Below are 14,005 nucleotides of genomic sequence, written 5' to 3'. Positions count from 1 at the left end.
GCTTTCCTATGCGCCATAAACTGTCACAGGTGTTATAAATGTATTGATTGCTGTATGCTCATAAACTCTAATGAGTTGTATGCCACTTTTTCAGCATCCTCATTTTATAGCTGAGAAGTTGGTAGATGGCTAACTCAAAATGAAAGGTTCAGAGAGTGGAGCCAGGATTTGAACTCAATCTGATTCCAGCAAGTGGACTATTAATCTGCCACATTTCAGAAGGCTTGCTCCAGTGTGTTGAATAAAACCATGGAATGCAAGCAGCCTTATAACATATAAGGACAATTTTGAAGTACTGATGTACGGTAACCTCTGGGGTATATGGTTAACTTAAAACACACACACACACAAGCAAAGTACAGTACGGTAAAGAATGGGAAATGTGTGTGTGTGTGTGTGTGTGTGTACACATATACTTGTTTTTGCATTTTAAAAAACCTCTGACACTAAAACTAGACCCTAAAAATATGATTAACCATAAAGGGCAGAAAAGGATAAAGATCACAGTGAGAACTTTCTTTGTAGTGAGAGTTTTAACTATCAGCCATGATGTTTTACATATTCAAAAAAAGTAAACTTAACAGTAAAAGCATAACCAAACCAATATACCTAACTGTATATTAAATTGGTAACATAACATCACAGAGAAAAGTGATTTTTTGAACAGTTTTCTGTATATTTTCAGTGAAATATAAAGACAAAAAACTGCAAAGAAAATTTGAATTTTTATGTCTGAAATAAAAAGAAACAGTCAATTTTCATTGTTTGAGGTAATTTTCTTCTACATAGTGGTCACCAACATTGATTTAACGAATGCTCATCGTTCCTAGGTTCCTATGAGCCTTTCCTCACATTTTCATTAACTGATCAATACTTAAGCTTGTTTTCCATGTATTTCTGTATAAAAACACCTACTATATATTTTTGAACCATGAATATTGACTAAGGCCCCCAGCACGATAATTTGTACTTGTACCTGAGGAAGCTTATCTAACGTATTTTCTCCCTAAGGCACATTACAGTCTTCCTGTGCCTTGGAGTACTAGCCAGCATGTCAGCACTATGCTTGGAAGCCACTTAAACAACAAAATCACCAAGAGAAATCACAAAATATGTAATATGTGGCACTAAATGTATCTCCAAAAATCACTTTTTAAAAATAGTATGAGAAATGAAACAAAAAAGTAAAATGTCACCTTGTTCAAATTCACCTGGGAACATGTGTGATGGGCAACAAATTTTCAATGCTTTGCAAATGTTCACAAATGATTATGAAAGATCCCAATATTGACTTGGGTGTTACAAGTAAATTTTAGTAAATAGATTAATTCACAAATATAGAATGCACAAATAATGAAGATTGACTATATCTGCTTAACTACCAGAAGGATAAACAAGAAAAAAATGGGCCGTGGCCTGGTAGCTCAATTGGTTAGAGTGTCCTCATACACCAAGGTTTTGGATTCAATCCTGGGTCAGGTCACATACTACAAGAAACAACCAATGAATGCATAAATGGTGCAACAAATCCATGTTTCTCTCTCTGATTCTCTCTCTCTCTCTCTCTCTCTCTCTCACACACACACACACACACACACGCACACTTCCTCTCTCTCTAGAAATCAATCAAATAAAATTTTAAAAAATGAAGGACAAATGGTTATTTGGAGCAGGAAAGTGGAAAGAATCTATAGTAATAAAAGGGTAATATACTAATTAGACCAAACAGACAGGGTGTCCTTCCAGACAAAGCCATGGTGGCAGGGACTGAGACAGAGATGGTTAAGGGCAATCAGGATTCAGGATGGCTGGGAAGAGCGGTTAGGGGTGATCAGACCAGCAGGGGAGAACAGTTAGGAGTGATCAGGCCCACACGGAAAAGCAGTTAGGGGCATCAGGCAGGCAGGCAGAGGCAGTTAGAGGTGATCAGGCCGGGAGTGGAGAGCAGTTAGGGACAATCAGGCCAGCAGGCAGAGATGGTTAGGGGTGATCAGTCTGGCAGGGGAACAGTTAGGGGCATCAGACTGGCAGGCAGGCAGGCAGGTGAGCTGTTGGGTGCCAGCAGTCCCGGATTGCGAGAGGGATGTCCTACTGCCGGTTTAGGCCCGATCCCTGGCATCGGGCCTAAACCGGCAGTTGGTCATCCCCCGAGGGTTCCTGGATTGGAGAAGGTGCAGGCCAGGCTGAGGGACCCCTCGGCCCCATACATGAATTTCGTGCACCGGGCCTCTAGTAAGAATATAAAATGCTAAAACTATTAGACAAAAGAGAAAAGGATATTTGCACAGTCCCAAAGTACCACCCTACAGACTATTAGTTAATAATACACAGACAAAACTTTTAAAATGAATCTTCAGAGGTTACCACCTTAACCAAGAATCAAACTTGCCTCACAAATAATGGACTAATTTTACATTGTTACTGTTATGATGCAATATACAGCATCACTTCTGAAGTATTCTTGCCAAAAATGTTAACCTCAATTTAATCAAGTCTTGATCTTTCAGTTTAAGGAAATAATATTTAACTATCTCTCAAACTAACCATTTCTATCTCCATGGCTGGGGCCCTTACTACGACACCAATCTTGCCATCAGGATAAACTTTCTAAAAGATAATTCTTATAGTGCCGCTTCCTTACTTTTAAAACACTCCAAATCTCCTCTATTTGGATAAAGTGAACAGGTCATTTCTTTCTTTCTCTCCTGTTCCATCTGCCAGGAGCACTTCTCTCCCTCTTCACCTCCATTTGCCTAAACAACTTCCACTCATCCTTTAGTTCTTAGTTTAGATTTTACTTTCTCTTGGGAACATTCCCTGACTCCCAAATCTGAGTTAGGGACCCTCTGAGTTTCATGTCTGGAGTGATGCATTAGAGAATTAGCATGCTTCTTGGGGGAGAAGATCCATAAATCTGTAAATGGAATTATTCCAGTAACCATAGGAGTTTAAATCCAGAGGATTATGAGATTATAAACCTTCTAAGAATTCACAAAAATCTTCATGAGGGCGTTGGAATTCCACTGCAGGTAGGAAAGGGATTCCTGGGACAGAGGTTATGTTATAGAAAAACCGGACCAGAACCATACAGCGCTCTGAGAGTTTGGAGTTATATTTTATTTACCGCGGCGGGCCTAGGGAAATGAATCCAAATTTAAGTAAAGTTATAAGCAGAACTTCCCTTTTTATAGAAGAGCCAGCCCTTTGTGTGCTTACTGGCCGTGGCCTTGAAAACTACATAGTTCTATTAATTAAAAAATGCACCTGGCATGGCATTGGGTGTATCTAGTCTCTGGCCTACAAGGTCAGACAGCTAAGTTTATCTCCCCCACTATTCAAGCAGGCTAGAAAGCAAAGTTGCTTTTTCAGAATAAGAGGCCATCTAAAGAATAGCAGAGAATTCCAAACAGTAGTTTTACAGAATAGGGGTTTTCTTTCACAGTTACATATATTAATAACAATGACTTCTACCACTGCTACTACCATTTACTGAGCAACCTAGCTGAGTGCTTACACCAGAGCAGTGCTATGTGGTATCCAACTTGCTGCCTTAAATACTGACCGCCCAACTATCCAAAGTAAATGTTCTAATAATCAAGTTATATTATTCACTCCCTGCTTAAGATCCTTGGGCTTACACTTAAAGTTCAGACTTAGCATTACAAACAAGGCTTTGTGATTGCCTATTCCAACTTTATCCTTGGCTGCATCCCACATTCATTCTATAGCCATACTGAACTATTTATAGTTAGTCAGAAAAATCAAGTGTCTCCCTTTGTGAACCTCCTTCCCCAATAGATCACATCTTTCCTTCCTGTTTTTCTCCTGTATTTTGTCCACATTTCTACTATACTTCTCAACCCATATGGCATTAATTTCCTTACATGTTTTCCTCTGACTGGACTTTGAAGCCCCTGTAGTAGAACTATGTCTTATGCACCTTAAAATTTTCTTTGTTACAGAGTAGGAGGATGCTGCACGGACATACTCCCAGGGACAAGCTGGAATTACAACTAAAATACAGAAAAACTTCCTGAATAATCAATGGAAAACTCGCAGGAGGGAACCGTGATATCCCAGAACAGAAAGTAGAGACCGCATAGAGACTGGTAGGAGGGGCGGAGGCACAAAAGGGCTGGCCGGGTGCCCACAGACAGCAACTGAAGTCCCAGAGAGATATCTCAGTTGTGGGGGGTTGCCACTGAGAACTCTGGGATCTAATCCCAAAGCTGAACTCCCCAGCAGAGAGCACCAAACTGAGGAGGGTACACACATAACATCCAGCTATGAAAAGCAGCTTTTGGGGTGCTGTCTGCAGGGAGTGACAGCTGAAAATTCAGGCACCCTCTTAAAGGGCCAATGCATAAAATTCCCTGTGGAGCCACCCCTCTTGTGCTCTGGCAGAGGGAGGGTGAAGTGGACTGGATCTGTGAGAGCAGAACCCAGGACTGGGGACTCAGGGGATAGAGCTTAGAAGGCAGATACCCCAAGTTTCCTGGGCTGAATCATTCCCTCACACAGCAGAGGACATCTTTGCCACATAGACATCTGCCTTGCCTGAGGGGGAAGACAGTTGACACATCCTATTGGAAAACACCTTACCCTGGGGCCACTAAGAGAGTAAAAGTAACAATTAGCCTCCAGGCAGAAGCATCTGCCCCACCCTGTTTAAAAAAAAAAAAAATATATATATATATATATATATATATATATATATATATATATATATATATATATTAGGGGCCCGGTGCACGAAATTCGTGCACTGGGTGGGGGGGGGGGGGGAGTGTCCCTCAGCCCAGCCTGCCCCCTCTCACATACCGGGAGCCCTCAGGCGTCGACCCCCATCACCCTCTGATCGCCTGATCGGCCCCTTGCCCAGGCCTGACGCCTCCACCAGAGGTGTCAGGCTTGGACAGGGGATCCCCATCTCCCCCAGATCACTGGCTCTGACCCCTGCCCAGGCCTGATGCCTTTGGCCCAGGAATCATGCCTGGGCAGGGGACCCCCATCTCCCTCTGATCACTTGCTCCACCCCCCGCCCAAGCCTGACACCTCTGACCCAGGCTTCAGGCCTGGGCAAGGGGACCCTCATATCCCCCCAATCACCGGCTCCGCCCCCGACCCAGGCCTGATGCCTCGGCCAGAGGAGTTGACCCTCATCACCCTCCGATCGCCGATCACCGGATTGGCCCCTTGCCCAGGCCTGAGGCCTCCAGCAGAGGTGTCAGGCCTAGGCAGGGGACCCCCAGCTCCCACCATTCCCGGCTCCGCCCCTGCTACCTACGATCTCTGGCACCGCCCCTGCCAAGACCTAAGGCCTCTGGTGGAGGCATTAGTCCTGGGCAGGAGACCCCCAGCTCCCCGCGATCTCCCGCTCTGCCCCTGCCTAGACCTAATGCCTCTGGCCAAGGCGTTAGGCCTGGGCAGGGGACCCCCATCTGCTCACGATTGCTGACTCCGCCCCTGCCCAGGCTTAACGCCTCTGACCAAGGCGTTAGGCCTGGGCCTGGGACCCTCAGCTCCAGGCGATTGCAGGCTCCGCCCCTGCCCAGGCCTAACGCCTCTGGCCAAGGCATTAGGCCTGGGCAGGGGACGCCCAGCTGCCCAGGATGGCTGATTCCGCCCCTGCTTCCTGCGATGGCTGGTTCCGCCCCTGCCCAGGCCTAACGCCTCTGGCCAAGGCGTTAGGTCTGTGTAGGGGACGCCCAGCTCCCCATGATTGCAGGCTCCACCCCTGCCCAGGCCCAACGTCTTTGGCCAAGGCTTTAGGCCTGGGCAAGGGATCCCTAGCTCCCCGGACTGCCGGCTCCATCCCTGCCCAGCTCCCATTGCTGGCTCCACCCCTGCTTCCCGCTATCACTGGCTGGGGCGGCAAAGGCGTCAACTATCTATGCTGGAAGCTATCCATTGTCTACACATCAGGAAAGTGCAAACAAGGAACCCAGAAGGATGATGGACCTTGAGCTTTGGCAAGGGCTAAAGCTATGCACCAATTGTTCTGTTGAGACAATGGTAGCTCAAGTAATTTCCTGACCTAATAGTCTCAAAGTGAATCTTTACTAATATTTACTGACCTTTAAGATAGTCTGTCTGCTACCAGAATTGCCTAAGGTCAAGATGTGTATCTAAAATTGAATAAAAAGCTAGCAGGGCCTAGGGATCAGTGAAGCCTTTCCTCTTGAGAAAGACTCTCCACCTGCCCCCCTGTAATTTCCAAATTCATATTTCTTGTCTAGTCTCTTCATTTGTGAGTGGCACTTCTCCAGGTCCCGAACCCAAGCCACACAGGACTTGGCTTTTATATATCTACTAGAGGCCCAGTGCACAAAAATTTGTGCACTCGGGAGGGGGGGGGGAGGGGGACCCTCAGCCCGGCCTGTGCCCTCTCACAGTCTGGGACCCCTCAGGAGATAACGACCTGCTAGCTTAGGCCTGCTCCCGGGTGGCAGAGGGCAGGCCCAATCCCTAGGTGCAGCCCCTGGTCGGGCTCAGAGCAGGGCTGATTGGGGAGTTGGGGCGCTGCCCCCTGTCATGCACAGAGCAGGGCGGATCGGGAGGTTGCGATGCCACCCTCAGTCACGCTCAGGTTAGGGCCGATAGGGGGGTTGGGGCACCGCCCCCTGTCACACTCAAGACGGGGTCTATGGGGAGGTTGCAGCGCCACCCCCTGTCATGCACAGAGCAGGGCCGATCAGGGGGTTGGGGCGCTGCCCCCTGTCACTCACAGAGCAGGGCCCATCAGGGGGGTTGGGGCTTCGTACCCTGTCACACACAGAGCAGGGTCAATCAGGGGGTTGGGGAGCTCCCCCCTGTCACGCACAGAGCAGGGCCGATCAGGGGGTTGAGGAGCTCCCCCCTGTCATGCACAGAGTAGGGCCGATAGGGGGTTGGGGAGCTGCACCTTGTCACACTCAGGGCAGGGCCAATGGGGAGGTTATGGCTCTACCCCGTTACACACAGAGCAAGGCCCGTGGAGGGGGGTTGGGGCGCCACCCTCTATCACCCACAGAGCAGGGCCGATCAGGGGGTTGGGCGCCGCCACTGTCACACTCAGGGCAGGGCCGATGGAGAGGTTATGGCTCTACCCTGTCACACACAGAGCAGGGCCCGTGGGGGGTGGGGGGGTGTTTGGGCCCCGCACCCTGTCACACACAGAGCAGGGCTGACCAGGGGATTGGGGAGCTCCCCCTTATCAGGCACAGAGCAGGGCTGATCAGGGGGTTGGGGCGCCTTCCCCTGTCACGAACAGAGCAGGGCGGATAGGGAGGTTGTGGCCCTGCCCCCGTCACGCTGATCCCAGTGCCAGGAGGCCTCGCTGCTCCGCTGATCCCGGTGCCGGGAGGCATATTACCCTTTTACTATGTAGGATAGAGGCCTGGTGCATGGGTGGGGGCCGGTTGGTTTGCCCTGAAGGGTGTCCTGGATCAGGGTGGGGGTCCCCACTGGGGTGCCTGGCCAGTCTGGGTGAGGGGCTGAGGGCTGTTTTCAGGCTGGTGGGTTGACTGAAGCTCCCAACCGCTCCTTTTTTTCTTTTTTCTTTTTTTAATTCTGGGCCAGCTTTAGCTCTGAGGCCTCGCTGCTGAAGGCAGGTTTCTGGCCTTTACCTTCTGTATTTGATACAATGTGGCGGTCAGGCTGGCTGAAGCCCGGCTAACTAACGCAGGTTTCTGGGGTTTTGTTTAGCTTCTATATTTGTAACATAGTTGCAACATAGTTGCTTAGAGTTGCAGCTGAGAGGCTGGCAAGTCAGGCGGGGAACGTTGGAGTCCGCAGTCACTGGAGCAAGCAAGCCTCCCTGTTCGCTTCAGTGCATGGCTGCCGGCCGCCCTCTTGGCTGACAGTTAATTTGCATAAGGATATGCTGATTAGCCAATGGGAAGGGTAGCGGTCGTACGCTAATTACCATGTTTCTCTTTTATTAGTGTAGATAGCAAGCAGGCACTTCATATGTTCATACTGAATAAGTGAATGAATTAACTTGTTCTGAGTGGTGGGCAGTCACAATCTCTTCAAAAAGTGGCTTTGGACAAGTGCATTTACAGACACTAGTAGAATTATCTTCCCTCCTGGTCTTAGTTTTACTTCAGTAACATTTTACAACAAGGGCTAGCCAACTTTTTCGGCAGGGGGCCAGAGAGTAACTATTTTTAGCGGCGTGGGCTACATGGCCTTTGTTGCAACTCCTTGGCTCCACTTACTCAACTCTATGGTTATGGTTAAAAGTAGCCATGGACAATACTTAAGTGAATTAGGGTGGCTGTGTGACAATAAAACTTTATGTACAGATACTGAAATTTCAATTCATTTCATTTTCATGAGTTACAAATTATCACTCCTTTAATTTTCGCCCTCCCAATCCTTTAAAAATGGAAAACGTGAGGACCTATGTAATACTTTCAACAATAAAGATTAAAAGAAAAAAAAAATCCAGATGCTAAACAACAACAAAAAGTAAAACGTTCTTAGCTTGTGGGCCCTACAAAATTAGTGGTGGACAGAACTTGACCTCCAGGCCTAGTTTGCTGGTATGTTTTAGAAAATTCCTAACTTAAAAAAAAAAGTCTATTAAATACACACACACTATTATTGTGGATAACCATCTCCGCTGGAGGCTGAATGGAAATCACTAATATGCTGATTTCTGTCGCCGCTCCGTCACCTCCCACAGACCCTAAGTGCAGCAGCCGGGGAGTGCGAGGGAGCTGGCTGTACCGACCGCACAGCGATCCCCGGGCCGGGACGTCGGCGGGGCCGAGCCGCCCTCCGCTCAGACCCCGGCGGCCCAGACCCGCCCGCCCGCCCGCGCGGCCGCCGGCTGCGGGGCGCGCAGTCGCACTGCTTCCGCCTTCCACCAATCTCGGTCCTCGACGCGTTCCGTTCGTGCGCGGCGGAGCCGGGCGGCAGGAGAGGCCGCCGTGGCCGGGCTGCGGCGTGAAGAGCGGCGGGGCCCAGCGCCGGCGCGGATGGAGGACTCGCAGCTGTTCTGCGTGGCCGAGGAGCGCAGCGGCCACTGCGCGGTGGTGGACGGCAGCTGCCTCTACGTGTGGGGGGGCTACGTGGTAAGGGGAAGGGGCGGGACGGGGCGCACTCGCGCCGGGAGCCCGCCCGGCGGCGCGGCCCGAGCGGACGCCGAGCGCCAGCGCCCGCCCCCGCCCGGCCCCGCGGCGGGGGTTGGCGGTCCGGGCGCCGCGCCCGCGCCCCTGCGCCCCCCGCCCTCCGCCGTCCGCTCTCCCGGCCGCACCGGGCCGCCCCCGCCCGCGGTGGCTCCCGCTCCGATGGCCTCCAGCCCCCGTCCCGGCGCCGCCAGCTCCGTCCCCCGCCCCGCTCTCCCCGCAGCCGGTTTGCCCGACACTAAATCAGTGCCCGCGCGATTAATGATCCTTAAATGCTTGCGGAGATTTAAAAGTGCGCAGAGGACGCCGTGTTGTATTATTTTGTAGATATTTCTTTTCGCCATGGCGCAATTGGACATAAAATATCGAAATCACCGCATCATTTAAATATTTCGAAGCAGTTTTTAGTGGCATTTTACCAAGAGCGTGTCCGCTCGGCATACATACCAAGGAATGGAATGCTGGGTCACTTGGTACACACATTTCCAGATTTACTTGGAAATGTCGCTGTTGCCAGATGGATAATTACGATTTTTGTTTTCAAATCTCAAGGTAGAGTCACTCATATTAGGAACAATATACTAGAGAATATTATTAAAATTTCTTACTGTCATGGAAGTTTGTATTTGTTTTGTTTCTATAATCACTGGATTATAGAATCAAGGATTCTATAGCTGGAAATAGTTCAAGAATATATACCAGCCCTTTAGTTTATAGATTTAAAAAAAAAAAAAAAAAGGCCAGCCATTTGGCGGTAGAACCTACATTTTCTGACTGTCTTGATACTACTGTGACAGATGTAACATGACTGCATCATCCACTGAAATAAAGTACATACTATCGATGTTAAATGATTCTCAAATTTAAGTTGGTTTTGTTGTTTTGTTTGTGTGTTTGTTTTTAAGTTGGTGCAGTATCAGGAAAATTAGAAGTAACCTTTGAGTGCCTACTATACCTGGTATGTGCTAGAAACTCTCTTATCTCTAATCATATGTAATCCTTACTATATCTTGTAAGGTAAGTAATATTCTATTTTAAAAATAAGAACAGTGAGTCAATGAGAATGAATAACTTGAATGGCCATTGACCTCAACAGTAGCAGATTCCAACTAGATATATTGGATTTCCAAAGCCTATTTTTTTTCTGTGATAAGTGAACATACATTAGGTTACTGTGCTTTATTAATGTCTGATATTTCCGCCATTTGTTCTGGACAGAAAAGTAGTCTAGACATAATGATGGTTTTATGCAAAGAAATATTTTGATGTAGAGGTGTCAACCTTCATCTACTATTTTGATTCTTAATATTGTAAAAGTTAAGTGAAAATTTTTTCACTTAAAATAGTAGTTTTTAATATGATATCTAGTGACAGTATAGATTTCTTTTTGGCCCATAAATGTCTGAATTTTTTGTATCTCATTTTAATCTTGAAAATTGTATAATTAATAAGATGCCAGGTCTTTAGGTGGCAGTCAGTGAATTAAAAATCTTTTCATACTACTTATTGATCCAATGAATAGTGTGCTGTAAGAACCAACCTGGAAAGTACTACACAGATTTAGACTGAGACTACTACTTTTTAAATGCCAGTGATTATCAGCAGTTAAAATATGTCTAAGGCATAAGTGAAAGGAAAGGGAGAGTGAGAGGCATAAAAGAAGACATGACACAACATGAGAAAAAGTATTCTTCCAACAATTGTCTTATTCAGATCCTTCTGAACAGAAGATAGCTGAAAGGCCCAGAATCTGAAGGTAATCCAAACCAGTAGTCAATAGTTAAGAGTAATGATCAGATGATTCTAGATTGTTATGTTCCAATCATAATTTTCCCTATTTGTTTAAATTGACAAACATATATCCTAAAACTTTAAAAAAGTAATTATTATTGAAAGTATTACACGTCACCTTTTTCCCGGCATTGGTCCCCTCCAGCCCGCCCCAGCCCCCAGCCCCAGGCCCTCACCACCCCATTGTCTGTGTCCATGGGCCATGCATATATGCATACAAGGTCCTTGGTTGATTAACTCCCACCCACCCACTCTCCCCACCTTCTCTCCAAGATTCCACACTGTGTTCCATGCTTCCATGTCTCTGGATCCACTCCCTTCATCAGTTTATTTTGTTACTTAGATTCCACATAAGGGTGAGATCATGGGATACTTGTCTTTCTCTGACTGACTTATTTCACTTAGCATGATACTGTCCAGGTGCCTCCATGCTGTCTCAAAGGGTAAGAGATTCTTCTTTTTTACTGCTGCATAGTATTCCATGGTATAAATGTACCCAGCTTTTTTATTCACTTATCTACTGACTAGAGGCCTGGTGCACGAATTTTGTGCACTGGAGAGGGGGTGTCATCTCACAGATCGGCCTGTGTGCTCTTGGAGGAGTCCGACTGGCAGTTGGACATCCAGCGCTGCCACAGAGGCAGGAGAGGCTCCCACCATCGCCGCTGTGCTCGCCAGCCGTGAGCCCGGCTCAAGGCTTCTGGCTGAGCAGCGCTCCCCCAATGGGAGCACACTGACCACCAGGGGGCAGTTCCTGCGTTGAGCATCTGCCCACTGGTGGTCAATGTGCATCATAGCAACCAGTCGTTCTGCCGTTTGGTCGATTTGCATATTACCCTTTTATTATATAGGATGGGCACTCAGGCTGTTTTCAGATTTTAGCTATTGTAAATTGTGCTGCTATGAACATCGGGGTGCATACATTCTTTCTGATTGGTGTTTCAGATTTCTTTATATCCTAAGACTTTTGAATGGCTGAGTTACTTATTATGCTATTGTCAAACATATTCTAAAGGACATTGTATCTGAGAACACCCCTACCTCTAAAGGTCAGAGTGGCAATGCCAAAAAAGTAAGTGGTAAATTTTAACTGGTGTCAGTTCTTTTTTCTAGTTCTTCCATATCCTTTTCAGATTACTGAAATTCATACAAACTTTAGTGGTGCTTCTAGGGACATTTAAAAATTGTGAGTAGTTTTCCAAAATGTTGGAAGAAAAGCAGTGTTTTAGCATGATTGCAGATGATATGTGCTTTCCTCTTAAGTCTTAATCATATGAATGGTATTATTTCCACAGTACAATAGATGTTAATACATTTTGCTATAAACTTTTCCTTACAGAAGACATCTGCATAAATGTGCTTAAATACATATTTCTGTTTTGAATATATATTTAAAGGCAAGAAGGATCATTTCAGGAAATATTTGAAAAGAATAAAAGTGGGAGACTTACAGTGGCAGTTATTAAAATGTATCACAATACTGTAATAATTAAATCAGTGGCCTTGATGCAAGTTGAGAGAGCATGAGGGGATGGAAAAGAAATTACATGAGCAGCCAAGCATACAGATAGTTTGTATTTAAAAGGTAGCATTTCAATGCTGGAAAAATAACCACTTATTCAATAAATGGTCCAGGAATAGCTGGAGGAAAATGCTAGTAGAGTTTTAAGATTGGTGAGTTAAATGTAGAAAAATGAAGCTATACAAAACCAGAAGGAAAGATGTGGCTCTTGTAAAAACCTTGAGTTGGGAAAAGAAAAACTGAATTGGAAAAAACTATAAAAGAAAAATATTGGTAGGTCAAACTTAAAAAATATGTATACTGTGCTTTTTAAACAGTAACTTTTTAATGCTGTAACTCTCACTATAAAGTGAGAAGGCAGCCGAAACCGGTTTGGCTCAGTGGATGGAGCATCGGCCTGCGAACTGAAGGGTCCCAGGTTCGATTCCGGTTGGGGGCATGTGCCTGGGTTGTGGGCACATCCCTGGTGGGAGATGTGCAGGGGCAGCTGGTCGATGTTTCTCTCTCATCGATGTTTCTGACTTTCTATCTCTCTCCCTTCCTCTCTGTAAAAAAATCAATAAAATATATTTTTTTAAAAAAATAAATAAAGTGAGAAGGCAAATGACAAACTGGGGAAAGTATTTGCAACATATGTAATAGGTAAAGTTCCAGTGAAAATAAAGATTAATATCTCCATTGAAAAAATAAACAATGTTCACAATTTACAAAAGAATAAATACAAATATAATGTGAATCAAAGAAATCCAATAAACTGAAAATAAACAATGAGATTATTTTTCTCCAATTTGCAAATATTAAAAAGATTTTGTTAGTTTTAATATACTTTTATTGATTTCAGAAAGGAAGGGAGAGAGAGATAGAAACATCAATGATAGGAGAATCATTGATTGGCTGCCTCCTGCAAGCCCCACACTGGGGATGGAGCCCGCAACCTGCGCCTTGACTGGACTTGAACCCGGGACCCTTTAGTCCACAGGCTGACACTCTATCCATTGAGCCAAACCGGCTAGGACTTAAAAATATTTTTTGAAAATAGCATGAGGAAATGAATTACTCATATACTGATAATGGGAGTATAAATTTGTGTAACCTTTTTGAGGAGAAATTAAGCGATGTTTAGCAAAAGCTTTAAGTGTGTGTTCTCTTTAACCTAATAGTTGCACTTTATATATTTAAAGATGGTCACATAAGCCATCCATGTCATATGGAAGATGTTTATTCTTTTTAGACATGCAGTATTTGAACCTCCTCCTTCTGTAGTATCTCCCACTGAGTTTTCTCAGGATATTTATTTCAGTTGTCTGACCACTTCCTACTACCCCCATAGGATATAAATTGTGTAAAGATGGGGATTTTGTTCCCTGTTGTATCCCTAGAGTCTAGAATTGGGTATAATAGATGCCCAATTAAAAGAACCTAAGTGCCAGATATTCACTTTCCCAACCTCACTTGCAGCTAGGTTGTGGACAGGTGGCTTGGACTCTGTTAGATGAATCTGTGCTAGATTTGGGCTTAGGAGTAAAGATATAAAAATCAGGACCTGAAGAGGATTCTTACCCAGCAGTAGAGTTTG

At 45.9% G+C, this 14,005-nt stretch overlaps 1 protein-coding gene across 3 annotated transcripts in view; it reads left to right on the top strand.

Annotated features, from left to right (window-relative positions):
* Positions 1-14,005, top strand: part of KLHDC1 (kelch domain containing 1) — a 114,456-nt gene that overhangs the window by 32,408 nt on the left and 68,043 nt on the right. For 2 of the 3 annotated variants that reach the window (XM_070431454.1, XM_070431479.1), the window contains exon 1: positions 8,898-9,062. The exons of the other annotated variant lie outside the window; for it this stretch is intronic. In XM_070431454.1, coding sequence (XP_070287555.1) covers positions 8,967-9,062 — 96 coding nt within the window. In that variant the 5' untranslated portion in view covers positions 8,898-8,966. Of the gene's footprint in view, positions 1-8,897; positions 9,063-14,005 lie in introns of those variants that run through there. 3 annotated transcript variants of the gene reach the window in all.

Source organism: Myotis yumanensis, unplaced genomic scaffold (assembly GCF_028538775.1).
Source record: "Myotis yumanensis isolate MYYU_CA2020_CCGP unplaced genomic scaffold, mMyoYum1.0.hap1 SCAF_1, whole genome shotgun sequence".
NCBI lineage: Eukaryota > Metazoa > Chordata > Mammalia > Chiroptera > Vespertilionidae > Myotis > Myotis yumanensis.
This window is presented reverse-complemented; position numbering and strand designations above follow the sequence as displayed.